Source organism: Phaenicophaeus curvirostris, chromosome 5, assembly GCF_032191515.1.
Source record: "Phaenicophaeus curvirostris isolate KB17595 chromosome 5, BPBGC_Pcur_1.0, whole genome shotgun sequence".
NCBI classification, from domain to species: domain Eukaryota; kingdom Metazoa; phylum Chordata; class Aves; order Cuculiformes; family Cuculidae; genus Phaenicophaeus; species Phaenicophaeus curvirostris.
The window spans coordinates 3,517,804-3,537,245 of record NC_091396.1 but is presented as its reverse complement, the minus strand read 5'-3'; the positions used below and the strand labels follow the sequence as shown (position 1 = coordinate 3,537,245).

Genomic DNA, 19,442 nt, shown 5'->3' with positions numbered 1-19,442 from the left:
TCAGTATGCATCTGAATAATGAACATAGTGATTGCTACATACACTTTTGTGCAGGCAATGTGCACGTAATGAAAGGCGTGTTATCACTTGAAATCTATCAGTTAAGAATTAAAAATAGGCTTAAGTGCTCTTTGAGATCTCTTTATTTTTTAAATGCTTTTATCTACTTTACTGCAATTTGAAAGACCCGCAATAGAGGATCCTAAGCACACAGAAATCATGGTCAAATTTGCTTAGTGCCTACTCCAAAGTGACTTGAAACAGCAGGAGCCATTGCATAGCAGACAAAGTGAAAATAAATTATTTTTTTTCCTTCGAACACTGACTTGCAGGAACAGAAGTGTTACTTCACATGCAAATCCTTCTTATTCCAGGCAGACTGTTTATAAATGTCATGGCACATATTCTAATGGAAGGTGTCCCTGCCTATGGCAGGGGTGTTGGAACTGGATGATCTTTAAGGCTCCCTTCCAACCCAAACCATTTTATGAGTCTATTAATACAATCTTTTATTGTTTTGGGTTTTTTTCACAGGTTTCAAAACATTCTAAAAGCTGAAGGCTCAGTTTTGAAATGATCCGCACAGGAACCAACTCCCATTCTCTCTTGGAGTCTTGTGAAATAACCAGGTGAAAGGCTAAATGTCTTTAGAGCTCACTTTGGGATCAGTGCATGCACATACAAGATGTTTGGGAATATGAATAATATAATTTTTTTTTCTTGGTAGTTGAATTTTGACATATCCTGAGAGATTGCCATGGTTCTGAAGCGCTAGGCTCTAGTCTTGCAAATACAGTAATTTAATTCCAGACCAGTTAAATTTAACAAGATAGACAAACCTTGGGCTCCTAAATTCAATACAAAGAAGCCGATAGCACCACTGCTTATTTTTATGGACATGTACACTCATTTTACTTGCTTTCTTACAAACAGCTATGCTGTTTCTCACACGTATCCAGCATCCCAACCCAGATTTGTCTCATGCTGGTTTAGACATCAAACTGCAGCTCCCACAGCAGGAGTCCGGCTGCCCTCGTCTCCCTCTGTAGTCAATGAGAAGAGACAAGCATCTTGAGCTGGTGATTCATGGACCACACCAAAGATCTGAATCACTCCCATGGAGTGGCTCTCTTGCTCCACTGATTACAGAGGCAACCTACGGTAAATGGGTTCATGATGTAGGTGGTCAGCCAGGTGGAATGTATCCAAACTCGTCCTAGTTAGTCAGGAGCTACATTATCACAGCTGGTTCTGAATTCTTGACTCCAGACGGTTTTTCCTTCCGAAATTATTCATGACTGTGTCATATAAATCTGGCCTTTCCTAAAAGTATTCTTTTGTAAAGAAATGCACAGCTAAATAATGCGTAACCCTCTTGCCCTGAACTTAGAATTGAATGCACTTTTAGGTATATATTTTCCCCAAAAAACTGTTTGAAAATGTATATTTCAAAAACACTATTAGAAGATTTGCTGAAATCAGGACACTCGCTTACTGTAGACTACATCTGCATTAGATATTAGGGGTATATTTTTCCCCAGACTGAAATAAATGATGCTTTGCTTTAGAAATTCTTTCTAGCTCAAGGGGATTTCAGCCACTGTAAATCCATATAAAAAAAGACAACAGCTGCAATAATTCTGAACTGCAAATTGCACAACTGAAGTTGAAACTAAGCTGAAAACCTTTTTGAGTTCAGTGAACTGAGTGGGCCTATGTGGTTTTGGTTGCAGGACTAGCAGCTAAATTTGGAAGAGATTTATGCTCTTGACATAGGTATGATTCCTGTTTAAATAAATTCTGTAAGTTCATCTAGTCTCTTAAGCATTTTCTGCATGCCTCCAGTTTCCTGTGTGCTTTGTGGAGACTTTTCTTCCTACCAGATGCAATAAGTCCATCTTAAAGCTCTCCGAAATTTTAGAGCAGCCAATTCCAATTTGATTTACACATGCCTAAATCCCCCACAGATCCATATAGACCCATATTATATGAATCACATGTCGATGTAAAGGAGAACTGTGTCAAGGCATGGCTTCTAGAAATCGTGGCTCCTGTTGCCGAAGGGCTGACACATTTACTGGTGCACTTATCTTTATAAATGGCCATAACCATTAATTACCTCCATCCACTTCTCTATAGGCCACCTTCCAGCCTCTTCCCCTCTCATTTCTTCTCCCTCAGGCAAAGTCTCTCCTCAGTCTAGCAGCCTCTGGAGACATTTGTTACGGTAACAGAATGGTCTAGGTCACGTCTATGTACTGACAAAAGAATAATCAGTGCTGTTGGCAAAAATCCTCTTCTTTCATCTATTCATTTTGGTATGAAATGCCTGAAATGTGTTCAAAATGCATTTTGCTGATAAGTCATTAGGTCGTCTATAAAGGACAAGGAGTAAATAAGTTACTGCCGTCTCAACTCAGAAGGAAAAAAAAAAATGTGTAGGCGATCTTGGACTATTTTCAGCAGAGGTTTTGTGCTAGCGTGGGGTGGCTTTGAGGCTGACAAAGGAAATTTCAGTACAAATGAACCATAAAGCACTCTGTAGGCAGAGAAAGCAGCGGATGCAAACCCACACGGCTGTGAAGTGAATGGAGGAACGCTTTGCTCCCTCACCTTCTGGTGAGAAGCTCTTCCTTGCAGCAAGCGGGTGGCAGCAGGTGTTTGTCCCCAGAGTCATGCAGGGAAGGCAGCTCAGCAGGGCTGGACCCTGACATCTCACCCTGCAAAACTCACTGGCAGGAAGAGGTTGCTATTTTGCTGAGCCTGGATAAACATTAGGATCTAATTTATCATGTGACAGGAAAGGAAAGCTTTTTCTATTTATTATTCTCCTCCCTGTTTTTAATAGCTTTTTGTTTGAATTTCATCATTTAATTTTGAGGTGCAAAGACATATTTAACCTGGGTCTCTGAACTGATTACTTTGCTGTCAGCTGATTTAGAGTACGGTTCTTTCTGGACGTGTCTGCAAATATTATGTCTCACTCGATGACATGGACAGGGAGCCAGACCTCTTGCTGAATTTATAAAAGAGATATCTTACTCGTTTAGTTAAAAGGATCTGAGCTGCTAGTGCTCTTGATGTTGTATGGTACATCTTAGGTTATATGTCTGATGGGAACTAAAAAAGGGAACAACTTTTATTGTGCTACGAAGTAAGAAGGAATGCTGAGAAATACTTTGTTATTTTGCAGCACATACCTGGGAGTTCTCCTGACTCCATTATTTCACGTGTATTATGTGCAATATAGAGCATTAAGCAAAGATCTGATTATTCCGGTGTGTTTGTGGTATTCAAAGCCCTGACTGTACACTGGTCTGCTCTGGGCTATGGTGGACTGCACATAGCAATACGGCTTCAAAATCAGGCCTTTCTGGTATTTTTGAGGCATCACAGAAATTCTGCCGCATCTGCAGCCTGGACTTTGCGTGTCGCATTCACAAAGTGAGGTACTTAAAGATATTTGCAGTAAGGCATGTGGATGGCATATTCCTTAAGTAGGATATTCTAGATTCAACTTCCCTCCTGGGCTAAGCCATCCTTTTGAGCAGGAATAAATACCTAGCTCTTTATACATGAGGAGACAGTGCCTCCCTTTTATATAGCAGGCATTTATATGCCATGTGAACTCGATTCCCACCTGAGGCTGACACCCATTTCTCAAGAAAGTGCCTAACCACTGGCATTTCCATCTCTCCTCTGAAACTTGTGTATAGACTGATTCCTCATTTGAAGATGACAAAGATAAAGGTGACCTCTCCTGGAGGCTGAGGAGGGTCTACAGGTAAAGCCTCTTAGCTGGGAAGTCTAACCACAGATGAGAGAAGCTGGGAAAGCTGAATGTGAGAGTGTCTGTGCCTTGTGAACAAACTGGTCGAAGTGAAGATTAATATATGGAGTTTATCCATAATTATTCTCCATTTCAGAATTGTGTGGAAGGTTCTTTGCTTTCATAAGGAAGCACGAGTATAGCTGGTTGTTGGTACAAATACTTGTTTGGGGTTTTAACCATTTAAGGGCAAAACAAAACAGTTTCAAAAGAAAAAACAGCCACATTCCAAGTCAACCCAAACCAAGAGAAAATGTAATGACACCTTTTTAGGATCTGAGTGAATATTAAGGTTCACTCATGAGTTTATTATACATAACCTGGCTCTGAGATCAATTAATCTGACCAGATATATTGCAGTGTCCAATTTGATAGAGATTATAAATTCTGTACCTACTACATTTTTTAACCTTTTTGTCCTTGTATTCACAAAGTCTCCATTTGATTCACATGTTAAACAAAACCCAAATCCATCCAGATTCTTTCTACTAACATTATTAGTTTTCATTTTTATGTGTAATGAGCTGAAGTGAAATTGTGTTTGTTCATGCAGCTGTAAATTTCACTTTATTTTCCAGCTTTGGTTTGGTTTTGCTTGAAGACATTATTTTGAAGATGCTACCTTGGGAGCTCCTTAGACTGAAGTCCTCTTCATCCACAGACGTGGTACAGCAAAAGTAATCAAGATGAAAGGTGAGGATTTTGCTTTTCTTGGCATGCACTGTCCACCTGCACTGTGACGTGGAAGGACTTTCTTGACTTGCAACATCGGTTAAGCAGAGCCAGGTCAAACAGTTTCAGCACATTTGAACTCTGACTCCCAAAGCATGAGGACAAAATAATGAGCACTGTCCTATCAGTAAAGGCATCTCATGACGCCATCGCCCTCACCACCACAGCTGACGCACCTGAGAAACATGTTTGCAGGGAACAAAAATTCAGACCTTAGCTTAGGAAGAGGCGAGGCACAACCTAAAGGGTTTGCAGAGAAGACAGTGCCCAGGAGTGAGCCTGCCACAGGCAGGGTCAACCTCAGCTTTGGAAACCAATTGCCTACAGCGGCTCACATTTGAGACCTTTGCTGCTACGCTGAACTGTTCACTGCTTGTCAACTAGTGGCAACGAGATAATTCCCTTAAAGTCGGGAAAGTATCATGAAATGTGTGGGGTTTGTCCTTTTTCAATTCCTTTTCCAAAAGTAGTTATGGTCCCAATCCTACAAATCATTCACTTCTGAATTCTGAATAAAATTCTGAATTCTAAAATAAACTTCTGAATTCACAGAAGCAACTGCAGTGTGGAAACTGGCTGGGATGGAATTCTATGTTCTCTGTTGTCAGTGGAAAAACAGTGCTGGTAATAAAAGAAGCCTAAGATACCTGATTGTAATCAGTTGATGGTAGCTTATTTTAGCGTACCTTAATTGTTATGCCTGCATATTTCATTTTAAGTTTCATCATGCAATATTTAAGGGACTGTGGCTCAGCTGCAGGGATCCATGGAGAATAGTAGAAAAAATGACCATTGCTTCATATATTGTTACCGGCTTGTTTGTAAAACATGTTTTTCCTCCTCTCATAATTAGCCTGTAATACCCTTCTTTGCTTCCAAATGATTTTTTTGTGCAACTGCAATCTAGAAATTATATAAACTCTACCTAGAGTAGATCAGTGAATGTAATGTCTGAAATGGCTGTTGTGCCACTACAGGTGGAAAGACTATTTTGCCTGCAGTGCATTGTTTGAAAAGCTGGTGCCTAGACTATTATTCATAAAGGTTTTCACAATTAAATGATTAATTGTTAATATTGAGGGCTTTCTGCTAAAAACTAAGTGGGCTGACACTTTGTTATTATACTTGCACGATAAATGACAAACAAGGTGAAGATAGTGGGGAAAGAAACTTTAATTTTTGGAAAAGTTATTATAATCTTTTTTTTTAGATGAGCAAGGAGAAGGTTTTCAGATTTTAAAGTCTCACTTTACTAGACTGGTATCATTTTAACTTATTTATATATTTGCGTTACCCTCCTGAGTATTGCATTATAGACGAAGGAAAGAATTCTCTGAAATCCTACTCTGAAAGCTGAAGAAATACCATCTTTCCTCTTCTGCCAATACATGTTCATCCTGTGTATTTGTGAACCATGCTCTGAAAAACAAACCCAGTTTGTTCTGAGTATTTTTACTAGTGGTTTGCTTAACTTCTCAACAGGTGGGTCAAACCAGCAGGGAATTTTTGTTTTCTTTAAAGAATTAGACAAAATCAACACATGTGGGTGTATAAGGAATACAGTGGTCGATGGATTGCATGCGAGTTGCAGGAGACAATTTTGTGGATGCAGGAAAAGACAGAGAGTTTGGGGCAATGAAACAGAAGTGTCTGTCTGTAGAAATGTGCTTAGAAATAAAGAGCTGATTGTGGTCAAGTTAATCTTTGGGACCTAGTTTTAAGTGTTAAGTAACTGCTTTTTTCTGACCCCAGAAACACACTGCTGTGCTCCATAAGCGTGGCCCAGATCCTGCTGATTCTTCTACGCTACCGCAAATTATGTGAAAGAAACTCAGTGTGGGTTAAACCCAAAGGTTCAAGGACAGGGCCAAGTGAATGATGCCTTCCTTCCTCCCCTCCCATGATAATTTAAGGTAGTTTACATTAAAGTTGAAGCTTATAAGTTTCTAAATGTATCACTATAAATATATCAAAGCTTATAAATAATAGCATTGAGCTATACTGAGACTATTTGGCAGCACAAGTTGTTTCATAACATTGGGTGGTTTCCTCAGGAAAAAGACAATTGATTTTGGATTTTTTTATGCTACTGTATCTATACTGAAAAGTCAGATAGTAGTATTTATACAATTACACTTCAGCGATGTATTAATCAGTGTTACATCTGTGCTAATCAGTATTTGGCAGAACTCAGGATCTGAATGTACCTCAGAATATTTGGCTTTTTCCTTAAAGTTCCAGCTCTCAGAGTCATGTGTTTACATCAGAAACTTCAAGAGGAAATAAATAAAAACAACCTATCTAGACCTCATGGCTGTAGAGGAAAGGCTTAAAAATGTGACCTAAATTCACCTTAAAGGCTCAACTACCAAAGGGAAAGAGCACAGTGTAGTGAATTTGTAATTTTAAAGATTTTGTATTGGGGGGAAGGAGACGTGATTCATTAATGATCCTTTCTGTCCAGTGCTAGGTGTTGATATGTTGTGTTTACAAATTGAGTGTCATGTAATCCAGCCACAAAAAAACCTGCACAGCCTTCACTGCAGGGACTGCTGTTTTTTTGGCACAACGTGCCTCTGTCTATGTAACTGGCCCTTGATTTTTTCTGAGCTTTCCACTATAACAGCAAGAACAGGGTCCAAAATGCAAATGCTTTATTCATAGTGGTAACTGGAAGAGAGAAGAGATTTTTTTTTTCTGAGCTTTACCCCCAAACTGCAACTTTATTCAGATGCATGGAAAAAGCTTTAGAAACACAGAAATCCAAGGACAGAGTAAAAGCTATATAAATGTAAGTGGAAAATGTTTATATGCTGTTTTGGAAACAGCTTACACAGGAAAAAAATGAGTTCTTTTGTCAGTGTAGCCAAAGCCTTTTTCCTGTGGAGAATAAGCTATGGCAGCAGAGTCACCTCTCGCTGGAGCTGTGCTGAGGACACGGTGGCCGCGCTTTCTCACAAGGCGAGGTGGGAGAAGCCTTCGTCACCCAGGCTAAGCTTTTGGAGAGCAGAGAAGATGGCTCATTACACTGTGTCAACTGTTGTTCTCTGCTGGCTCCTCCAGCTTTACTTGGTACGGAGCCATTAGTGACACCATTTATTTGGTTAAAACCATCACCTCACAGCTCTGTGAGCCAGAAGGCTTGAATATGTTGCTTCCCAATTAAATGTATGCTGGAAGGGTGCAGGTGGAGAGCACAGGCGGTGGGCTAAGCGGTGGGGAGCAGGTCAAGGACAAGAGGGTGGGCTGGAGCAATGGGAAGCAGCCTGAGGTGATGGGGAGCAGGCTTAGGGGATGGGAATTGGGCTCATGTAGTGGGAGCAGGAAGAGGCGATGGATGCAGGTAAAGGCAATGGGAATGGGTTGAGGCAATGGGAACAGGCCAAAGCAATTAGTTGGGAGCGGGCTGAGGCGGTGGGAACTGGTCTAGGCAATGGGAGTTGGGCTGAGGTGGTGGGAGTGGGTCAGAGACCCACTGGAGAGACTGCACCTGAAATACTGTGTTCAGTTCTGGGCCCCCCACCACAAGAAGGATGTTGAGGCTCTGGAGCGAGTCCAGGGAAGAGCGATGAAACTGGTGAAGGGGCTGGAGAATAAGTCTTACAAAGAGTGGCTGAGAGAGCTGGGGTTGTGTAGCCTGTAGAAGAGGAGGCTGAGGGGAGACCTTATTGCTCTCTACAACTACCTGAAAGGAGGTTGTGGAGAGGAGAGAGCTGGCCTCTTCTCCCAGGTGACAGGGGACAGGACAAGAGGGAATGGCCTCAAGCTCCACCAGGGGAGGTTCAGGCTTGACCTCAGAAAAAAAATTTCACTGAAAGGGTCGTTGGGCACTAGAACAGGCTGCCCAGGGAGATGTTTGAGTCACCTTCCCTGGAGGTGTTTAAAGGACATCTGGATAAGGTGCTGAGGGGCATGGTTTCATGATGGATACGAATGGTTGGACTTGATGATCCGATGGGTCTTTTCCAACCTAGTGATTCTGTGAAAGCAATGGGAGTGGACAGAGGCGATGGAAGCAGCTGAAGGCAATGGGTCGAGGTGATGGGAGCAGGCTTTGGCAATGACAGTTGGGCTGGGGTGATTTGAAGAGGGTTGAAGGTGACGGGAGTTGAGCTGAGGCGATGGGAATGGGTCAAAGCAATGGGAGCAGGCAGAGACGATGGAAGCAGGTGAAGGCAATAGCAATGGGTCGACTTGATGAGAGGAGGCTGAGACAGTGAGAGCTGGGCTGAGGTGGTGAAAGCGGGCAGAGGCAATGGGAACTGGCTGAGGTGACAGGGGACAGGACAAGAGGGAATGGCCTCAAGTTCTGCCAGGGGAGGTTTAGGCTGGACATTAGTAAAAAAATTTTCACGGAAAGGGTGATTGGGCAGTGTGCGAGGCTGCCCAGGGAGGTGGTTGAGTCACCTTCCCTGGAGGGGTTTAAGGGACGGGTGGACGAGGTGCTGAGGGACATGGGTTAGTGATTGATGGGAATGGTTGGACTCGATGATCCGGTGGGTCTCTTCCAACCTGGTGATTCTATGAGGTGGTGGAAGCGGGTCAAGGTGAGGGAAGCGAGCAGAGGCAGTGGGAATGGGCTGAGGCGAGGGTGCAGGAGGCGGCACAGCTGGCAGGAGCAGGCAGACCCGCCTGGCCGGGCTGTGCTGTGACACGCAGGCTCTGGGAAGGACCGCGACTGCGGGGCAGCCCTGGCACGCACAGCACCGATTACTCCGGTCCTGCTCAGCCCTCAGCGAGCACGCCTGCCGCCCCGGGGCTCCGGGAGGGACGTGGGCGGCGGGAGTATCGCTTTGCAGGGGAAGGGACCGGGCGCTCCCCCGTGGGGCAGCGGGTCTCGAACTCGCATCTCAGAGTCGGGCTTGGCGGCTGGAGGAGGCGGGGGGGGGGGGGCAGGACGGGGACGGCCCCGGGGCGCGCGAGCCTCCGGCGCGGTGCATTGTGGGCCCCCGCACTGATTTATGCGGGAGCCGCAGAGCGCGCCGGGAGGAGGCGGCGGCGGCGGCGGCGCTTGGGGCTGGCGCGGGGGCTCGGCGGCGGCTCGGGGCTGTCCGAGCGCTTAAGGCCGAGGCGGCACCGCCGGGCCCAGGAAGTCACAGCGGGGCCTCCCGCTCAGCCGGCCCCTCGCCGATCGCCACGGAGGAGGAGGAGGAGGCGGCGGCGGGCGGAGTCGGGCCCGGCCCGGAGCGGGGAGCCTGCCCCGCCGCTCGGTAGCGAGGCTCGCTCGGCCCTTCCCGGTACCGGGGCCTCCGGTACCTCTCTGGAGCGCCCGGGTTGAGGCCGCGGGGCCTCCTCCGCGGCGGGGAGGGAGGCCCGGCCCGGCGCTCCCCGTGAGCGGGGAAGAGAAAAGCCCCGTCTCCTCGGCCGGCGTCGCTCTTTGTCGGGCTCCGCCGCCCCCGTTTCTCGTCGGAGCCTTCCTCCCCTCGCCTGTGCTTCCCCGAAGCTGCCTCCTGGCTTCTCCCGGCTGGATATCTCGGTTCTGGAGCGGCACCGGCCGGGGTGAGAGAGGGTGAAGGGCTCACGCGGAGGAAACAACAGGTCTCCGTTCTCCTCGCCTTCCCAGCAAACACCGGCGCCTTGCTCTTGGGATTATAAATGTTTGAACTAAGACCCACGAAACTGGAAGGAGAGCCTCCCGTTGGAATTCACACAAGAGAAAAGAAGGGAGGCTTTTCTAAATCCTTTACAAGAAGGCTCGTGCCGTTTTCCCATGCTGTCTGTTCTCCATTTAATAATGCGGTTGTGACCTGTGTGGAATTTATGAGCGATGAGCTATTGAAGCTTCTTGCACCACTGCACCAGACTACACTCTTTTTTTCTTCAGCACATGATTCCCCTATCTCAGCTGTTGCAGGACCTGTGGGCCAGTAATAGAGGGATGGGAAGCTGAGACAGTTTATTTTTGCATTCTTCTGTTCTGGGGACTTGGCAAGTTAGCTGGAGCTGCTGCTGTTTTTTACTGGATCTGCTCTTTTCTCGACAGGTTTATTTGTTTTCATGTGCACGAGGCGTTTCAATTAAATAGACATTGGACTAGAGCTGAATGGATGCTTTGCAGTCCAGAAGGTTTTGCAGGATAGCAAGAAACTACTAAAAACAGAGAGAAGAGCTGGTACTGCCGAATACCTGGAGTCTGTTTTCCAAGGCTTTTCGTTTTATTGAGCAAGGTAAATAATGTAGTGGTGTTGAAAATACAGGGCTTATGGTAATCACGCATGGAAATGTTACAAAGAACTTCAGGCTTTCCAAGCCTTTTAAGGGATTGAGAGATCCCACTGTAAGGGTTAGAATAAGTTTAATTGTTCTTTAAAATGTTCAGATTTGAGTGTAAAATGTAAGGCAGAGAACAAACTTTGTGGTACTTCAGAGACTGAGAGAAATTTTTTTTTCTGATTTGCCTTAGGTTTGTGATGTTGAGAGAGGCTGCCTGAAGAGCTTCAGAAGTCTTAGTGTTTCAGTAAGAGTGTGCAGTAATTATATTAGTGGGTTTTTTCTGTCCTTTTAAAAACATGATACCATAGCCTGTTGTAAGGATCTGTTAGGGTCTCTTAAAAGTCCTTTCAATTCTACAGTAATATAGTACTTATATTTGCATTGTTCACTCTGTTTGTATTCTGCCTTTCAATTATTTCTGTTTACCTTTTGTTATCCACAGTGACAGCTGCTGCCACTATATAATGATTTTTTTACCTGTGTCCTGAATTGGACTGTTTTGGATTTACCTCTAATTTAGATACATTGCTTTTATCATGGACATTCTACAGCCAGTATAAGCCCACAGTGCTGTTTTAGATATTATCTCTCTATGTTTTAAGCATTGGAAAAAGCAGATAATGATTTTCAGAATATGCAGTGTAATCAATTACTGGGCTAAGTCTATAAATTTTGGTGGCGTGCTGCATGCCTTCTCTTTATTTTTTAAAGATCTCAGCAGCTGTTTACTCTTAACAAAAATATAAATCCATTAAAGTGAGATCACTGTTTGAAACGTAGCTGTAAAAATCTGGTTTTGCAAGAAGTGATTATGTTAATTGTGTGCCTTTTCTCCCACAGTCTTGATGAAATAGTGGCAAACACTACGGTACTGGCAACTTTTGCTGGTGCTATCATTGGGAAAGCTAAGTTGGTGGTATGAGTAGTAGCCAAAGTTTCTTTGCTTATCCTGTTTAGATTTGTCTGACTTAAACTTATGGTCTTTATTTTGTCTCATTTTGTTTCAAGATGATGTGTGAGGTGATGCCAACCATCAGTGAGGCAGAGATTCCCTCTGGGGGAAATGGAGGCCATGGTTCAGGTTCCCCGTTACAGTCAGATGCTGATTCCCATTTTGAGCAATTAATGGTATCCATGTTGGAAGAAAGGGATCGCCTTCTGGAAACACTAAGAGAAACTCAGGAGACGCTAGCATTGACCCAGGGCAAGCTCCATGAAGTTGGTCATGAGAGAGATTCTTTGCAGAGACAGCTCAATACTGCACTTCCACAGGTATGGACATTTTGAAAGGAATCCTTCGATAATTCTTGTATTCTTTGTGGTATTTTGTTGGTTTTTTTTATATTCAGTTTACTGAAAATTTGGGTTATGTGAGGGGAAGATGAATCTAGCGTAATACTTTCCTGAAGTGTTTCTCTATGCTTGCTCACTTAGAGACACAAAAACAAAGCAAGTGGGGAACGTGAACCCTTTCCCTCTAGTGTGCCCTTCCAGTTTTAGGCATTGCTATGGCTTAGCTTGGGTGTGAAGTCGTATCTACACCCTTCTTGATGGGCTTTCTTCTGTCACTAGTGGTTTTTTTAATACTGTTTCTAACTGCCTGATTCATCGACATGTTTAAGAATTACGTACAGCCCATCCTGGGAGAGAAAGCAGACCATTCTGGTACCATTATCAACTTTGATTTAAAAACCTGAAGTTTGACTGCTACCTTGTGATACATGCTGAGTTGTCATCCCGATGTTGTTGAACTCATGTAGTTCCTTGTGGGAAGTTTGGATTTGGGGGTTTATTTGCTTTTGGCAGGAGTTCCTAATTAATGACCTTTGGAGGATGCAGTGTACCACCAACATATGTGTGTAGCTAGGAAGAATGAAGTGTGTCTGCAGAACTTTGCAGGTTTTATCCATTCAGGTTCAAAAGGATACAACTGCACTTTGAACACTTTGCAGAGCATTTGGTTGTAGGCAAAGCAGAGGCCGCTTCCAAATGTCAGTTAACTGTTGATAGCCTTGTGCTGTCTAGCATGGTTGGTTGTTGTCCCATGTATGTTGTGATGATGTTATATATGTTATTCCAAGAATACTTATTGTTTTTACAAATGCTCACATATCCTTATATATTGTAGTTACTGTCTATACCCTTTACAACAGTAGTTTTAAACCTTTCTGTTTCCACTGCTGTCATTATAATGTAATCACTCTATGATTCTTGATATGGTAATTGGTACTGGCGGTTACTTAAGGATAGAAATGAAAAAGTAATACTTGTTAATCTAGTTGTTTTACGATGGTATGATGGAAGTCAGAAAGGAGAAGGTTGCAACCTTTGCTGCTCTCTGTGTTAACTCGTGTGCTGCAGGCAAAACTCGTTCTTTGGTTTGTTTTTTTTTTTTTTGTTGTAGTAATTGTGGCTTCTTTTTAGCCGCTATTTCAGGTCTGCTACGTTAATGGATGCCACTAACCAGTTGTATGGTCTGTAAACTTTTATAGATGAATTTGTGGTTGAGTAGCATCACCCAAGCTCTCAACTGTACCATTCTCCTTTTCTCTTTTCAATTCTTAGTTCTCCTTCCTAAATCTAGTAAGCTGCTTACATATGAACATTTGTAAAAGATTACTGCACTTAAAAAGCATTTCCCATTTTCAAGATTGTCAGACTTGTATGGTTTCATGTGAAATCTGTATGAAAGCAAGACTCGTAGTTCAGTTGGCATAAATTTTATTGCAATTTGATATTAATATACAGCAGCGTATGGATTTTTTGTAGATTACTGTTGAAAAATACTGTTGTGGTGTGAAAACGATGCCACTTCCAAAAGTCCAGAATATTTTATTATTATTGCTACAATCGGAAAACTTCTGTATTTGACAATTTGGTAGAGTCAGTTCTTCATACGTGTAAAGGGTTTTTTTTTTTAAATTCTAATAAATCTTCACTAGGACAATTTTGCAGTGACTGTAATACTTGGAACTATTCAAACTTTTTTGTTAATTATTTCAAGCTGAACCTTCTTTTGAACACTGTCTCAAGTGACCCGTTGTTTAGCTGTGGGTTTCAAGGAGGGGTAGAAGCAGGATAACTTTAAATTTACTGGCAACAGTATCCTGTGTGATATATATATATATATATATTTTTTTTTTAGGAAAGGAGGGAATTAATAGTGTACACTTAGTTTTTCATCATAATAGTGGTTTTAGGTTTAGCAGAGAGATGTGAAGATCTATTTAACTAGTTGTACAAAGACTAGTGTAATTGCATGGATTGCTAAAAAACTGTAACCAATTTCTCCCTCAGACTTGGTATGGAGTTTGTAACTTCTCTTTGTAGTTGATTTTGGAGTGCTTTACCTTAAGGAGTACTGAGTTGTTTGTGTGTGCACTTTTCCTGTTTTATATATTTAGCTGAATCAGCCAGTTAGACGTTCTGATGGCTGATGGAAGCTCCTTGTAAAAAGGAAGGAATGCTAGATTGATTGCTTCTATACCAAAACTACTTCTCTGCATATGATGTGAAGACACTCAATTTCTAATGGCATCCATGTACTTACTTCCCTACGTTCACTGGGTTTCTGTGTGTAGGGAAGAGGCTCATACAGCTGTGTGTGTAGTTACAAAACGGCAAATTGGTACTTGTGTGTTTGCACATCTTGTACATTATAAAAATGAATGCAGTTTATTCTGCAGCAGTGGTGCATGTTCTCTGCTGTGTTAGAGAAGCAGACTTTTCTAGTATACCTGTAGTTTGTGGTGGTCAGGTGATAGTTTAAATTATTCAATTCTAGCTTACAGAAACCTGAAACAGTTAGAGTAAGAAGACTTTTGTTGTGGATGTCTAATTCACAGGGAGAAAAGCATTCTAGATAGAGATGTGCTTTATCTGTTATGTTTATACAGAGTAAAACTGACAAGTTTTTCTTGTATGGACAGCTGGAAATGAAATACATCAACACTGTCTTGATAAAATAACTGGATTCTTGGCAATGCTTGTTGTTTTCTGGGAGTTACCTTCTGTTACAGATTACCCTACTCAAACTGCACTCTAACCTTGGAAGATGAACTTGATGAAATCATGTTGCTGTGCAAGAACTTGAAATTTATTCTCCCTAGATTTCTACACAAAAAAAAAAAAAGAAAATTAACTTTGTACTTAGAGAACTGTTATTTTCAGCGTAAACATGTTCAGTTATGATTTAATTATGTTCAGAGTACTCCTCTCTGTTCTTTTCGATGCCCTTAATGTATCCTCTAGAGTGTGTTCTACAAAATTCAGCATTAGTGTGCTTAGAATTTGTAAGTTAACTTGTGAGACATACAGGGCGCTACTGCATTTGAAAGTTAAATTTAGAATTTAAGGTGGATGAGGTCTAAGTGACTGCCAGTTCTTGCTATTAAGGTGTTGTAGGCTAAAGTTCAGTTTGCTGGTAGAAGTTCATGTGGAATTTTATGTAAATGACAACAACATGCTTGTTTTGGGTGGAGAAGACTAGAGTTTGATTTGCAGTGAGTCTGGTACCAAGCACAAATAAAAGCAAAGTTGATGAATTCACAGCAGCTTCTATCAGGATGACAATTTTTATATGTATGGTTAGAATTTTATAAGCTGGTGTACAAATATTATGCTTCTCTAATGCAGCAACACTCTTAGTATCCACCTTAATCTTGTACTTCTAATCTTTTGGTTTTAAATTTGTCATACTTGTCTTCATTTCTATGCGACAAAAATGAAATAGGTTATAAGTTTTTTTCTGTATTTGTGATGGTCCTGGTCAGAAATTGTGTATCCAGCAATGCATACATAGGGAGAGATGAGAACTTTCTGCCAGACGTTGTGTTCATCTGTGTGTAAATCAGAGTGCTTTACAGCAATGTGGAGTTAAATGTGGAAAAAAAGCTGCCTATAATTTTGGTCTGGCTTTGGCTTTACTAGGTTTCCCATCCTATCTGTGTTTAAAGCGAGTCCCAAGGAGGCCATCTTTAGTTGCATTCTATTTACAGTAAAGAGTTTACCACTACTGTACACTTCAGTTAAAAATAGCATGTGTGTGTGTTTATATTTGTGTTCAATCCAGTTCATGTATGTCTCTATGCAGTGGTCTTCGTCAGTCTCGAAGTGCTGTTCAGTGTTTGACGTGTAATAAATGTCTAAACACTTGGCTTGAAGACTGCCCTGGTATTGTTTTATAATGACAAACTTAAAGATTTAGCTGCCATTCTAATAATGGTGTTGTTTGGATTTCCTCCAGGCAGCTTTTAAATAATACAGGATGTCATAGATGTAGAAATGAGGTTTTGAATTGTGCATAATACTAAGAACACAGTTGCAGAAAGTGCATTAAGTAAAGGGCTTGCCAAACTTTGCAGCAGCTGAGATTTCCTTCACATTTTAAATGCAGCTCCACTTACAGTGTTCACAGCTGCTCAGTCTTGAAGTGGCACAGCTTCGACTTCCGACTCCAGCAAGAGACATTGACTTCTAAATAAAATCCATTAATCTCAGCAGTGAGACTGTGTGTCCAGAGATGGTAAGGATCCAAAAGGTTTCCAGGCATGCAGGTGTGTCAGAGCCAACAGCCTCTGTTCCTACCACCCCATTCTAAGAGCAAAGATGAGTGTGATTTTTTTCCTGTTATATTTTTAGGCAACTATAGTTTGTCTTGTCTTTGTTGAGTTTCAGTTACTAAATCTTGCTTGACTCTTACTGTCAGTGAACTGCTGGGTAGATTTGTCTTTAGGCTGGTTTAAGTCAGATGGAGATGAGCATTATCGTTCACAATTCTTCACTGATCATTTAGCTAGATTAAATTTAGAATTAGTTTTAAGTTCCCTTGTATTTAAGGATGAACTTTCATGCTGTTATGAACTCCCATCAATCCCTTCAATAAAAAGATTTTACAAGAGGTAATAGTTTTAAGCTGAAAGAGGGGAGATTGGGTTTAGATCTTGGGAAGAAATTATTTACTGTGAGCGTGGTGAGGCACTGGCACAGGTTGCCCAGAGAAGTCGTGGATGCCCCGTCCCTCAAGGTGCTCAAGGCCATGTTGGATGAGGCTTGGAGCAGTCTGATCTAGTGGAAGGATGCCCCTGCCCTTGACAGGAGGATTGGAACTGGATGATCTTTATTAAGACCCCTTCCAACCCAAACTGTTCTGTGATTCTGAAAATATTGGTTTTATTTTCCTTGCTTTATTTGTGGGAAGAATGTTTTGGTGACTAGGCATAAGTGCTTTTTGTTTGTTTTTAGCGGTGGATGTAGCCTTGAAAGTTGAGCTACTGATTATTTTCTCATACTCCTCTGTTACTATGTACAAGTGTCCGATAATGGTCTTGTTAGTATTTGGTGTGCTGTAGTCTTAACTTGCAGTCGAACAAACAGGCTGTATATCTGCCTGTGTGAAAAGAACTATAATCAAAACAAGCCTTTTTAAAAGTATATGCTATATTTAGACCCAGATGGTCTTTGTATGTATGCTCACCTATGCTAACTTGCCTCTTGTAGAGCAGGAAGTGTTTGTTTTGGTCTTCTGAGAATTCTTCATCTACAAGCCCTTCTGTTTTTTTCTGCTCTTGGAAGTGTAACTGAAAACTACTTTAAAGATGTTGTTAGCAAGACTTACAGATTAAGGGTAACTATATAGTTGCAGTTTCCATCTAGATGCTTAAAGAAAAGAAATGCCTGTACCTTTTTTTTTAAGATAAATATTGATTAAAATACGATATTCCCTTCCCCCATCTCTTAATGTTTTAACTTCCATTGACCTGTGACTTTGGCTTCTCCTTTCTACTATTTATTTAGGAGAGGTGGATGTTTGTTTTACTCACTTTAGGATTTATTTTAAAATTAAGAGTACCCTTTCATTTGTGTTTTGATATATAGATTCCTTATAGTTAGCAGTGTTGTCAGAGAACTTGAAGCTTTGGTGAGAATATTTCAGCTGTCTTGATTATTTTAGTTTTTGCTCTTCCTAAGTTAGCACTGCATCCCGGTACTCAGATAATATACTTCGCACTTTAACAATTTTCCTTTTTCAGTTTTCCTGCTTCAAAGGAATATGATAGAGGTCTTCCTGTAAGCTGCTTTTGGCAATTGAGGCAGCTTAAGTCGCTTTAAGTCTGTGAGGCTGACTGGTATCTGTTGACATCTATTAGAAAACATTTACCATAATCTCCTGTGCGTGTGGATCTCAAGCTACAAACGCTGAGAAGGGGTAAATTTGTGTTGTGTGTGTCAAGTAATCTGGTTGTTCATAACTTTCCAAGCGTATTTTTTTTGTAAGCCTGCCTATGGATTCTCCAAGTGTAAAAGGGGAAATGTGTGGCAGTTCTTGCCAGGAAAAATGTTTTCACATTCTCCAGGCTGAAAGAACAATTTTTATTTTGCTGTCAAATGGAGTGAGCTTTTTATTCAGCTTTTTTTCACAGGAGCGCATGGAAATACTGTTTCTGTGTTTTGTAAACTCCAGATAATTGCGTAGTGAGCTGAATACCTATTTGTAGGTCTCTTGAGGAAATTCCCAGTTTCTATGTTCAGCATTGGAGGAGGACTGTGATTACAATACTTGTTGAAGTTAACGCTGTTTAATTCTGATATGCTGTTTTCCTTTCAGTTCTCTTTAGATTAATGTAAACGGTTGGTTAACTTGTGTTTTGCCTGTGACCTTTATGTATTTCAACCTTTACCTTGAGTTTCGTGTAAGCTCTACTGAAAATCTTCTGAGAAGTGTGACAAGTCTTTGTGTCCTGTTCCTGCAATGACGAGAACTGTAGCATTTAAAGAGGAGAAGCTTTGTTGCTTTGTCTTTTCCTCTACTATTCCACAGTGACAAGCCTTGAACTTTGCTCATGTGTGTATTTGTGCCTACTCAGGATATGGTTTTTGAGGATAGTAGTGAAAATCTTAACAGGAATGTAATCTGAAATATACTGACTTTTGGTGGGTACATATGAATAAGAACAACCAACATATTTTTCCTATAGTCAACCTGTTTTATGGTTTTGTTTTCAGAAATATAAGTGTTTAGAAAGAATATTTTGGTTTAGTACTTTTGTGGAGTGCTCCGGAATTCCTTAATGACAAGATCCTTACACTACCAGCGCTAGGTGTGATCAGCTCTCTTCAGGACAGATCTTGAAGACCATCACTTGTTTGAGGGGCTATGTGGAAAAAAGCTTGTCAAGTTTGATACGCACATCCTCTAGGTTTGTTGAGGGGGGAAAAAACCTTCCACTTGGAAAATGGAACTTGTGTTCTATTTCTTGCGCTGGGAAAATGGGCAGCCTTTTTGTAATTCCCTCCCTCCTTTTCTCACACTGTAGAACCCCAGTGTCTATTTGGGTATTCTCTGAGCTGTGCTGCATTGTGCCTCACTCCTGTTGCTGGTAGATAATAGAGTTTTGGTATCTAATTCTGTTTTACATCTAATTTTCTAGAAATACTGAGAAGCACAGACCTTGCTTTTTTAAAATCCTATCTCCTATACAAACACATTTAATTTTCTTCTGTTTAAATTATGTGTAGGAAAACGTTGTTTTTAAATGCATATTTACCTTTTATAAGGAATTTCAGGATAGGATATCTGGCAAAAATGCATAAGGAATGTAGAACATGAGTTAATAAACTTCACTGCCAAAAGAAGTGTGATTTTCCCACCTCAAATTTACAGTGCATA

The 19,442-nt window shown here is 41.6% G+C and overlaps 2 protein-coding genes and 1 long non-coding RNA gene across 12 annotated transcripts in view; 2 read left to right on the top strand and 1 right to left on the bottom strand.

Annotated features, from left to right (window-relative positions):
- The window catches only part of SHANK2 (SH3 and multiple ankyrin repeat domains 2), a 515,992-nt gene that overhangs the window by 42,252 nt on the left and 454,298 nt on the right, over nt 1–19,442 (bottom strand). The window lies entirely within an intron of this gene.
- LOC138720630 (uncharacterized) lies at nt 533–5,347 on the top strand. The gene is made up of 3 exons (XR_011337447.1): nt 533–629; nt 4,408–4,522; nt 5,114–5,347. It is a non-coding gene; the product is annotated as an uncharacterized lncRNA (long non-coding RNA).
- PPFIA1 (PTPRF interacting protein alpha 1) overlaps nt 9,802–19,442 on the top strand; it is a 254,395-nt gene continuing 244,754 nt past the window's right edge. For 2 of the 10 annotated variants that reach the window (XM_069857390.1, XM_069857387.1), the window contains exons 1-2: nt 9,808–10,728; nt 11,783–12,046. In XM_069857390.1, coding sequence (XP_069713491.1) covers nt 11,783–12,046 — 264 coding nt within the window. In that variant the 5' untranslated portion in view covers nt 9,808–10,728. Of the gene's footprint in view, nt 10,729–10,964; nt 11,019–11,782; nt 12,047–19,442 lie in introns of all 10 variants that reach the window. The other 8 variants (XM_069857396.1, XM_069857394.1, XM_069857389.1 and 5 more) reach the window with 7 other exon arrangements.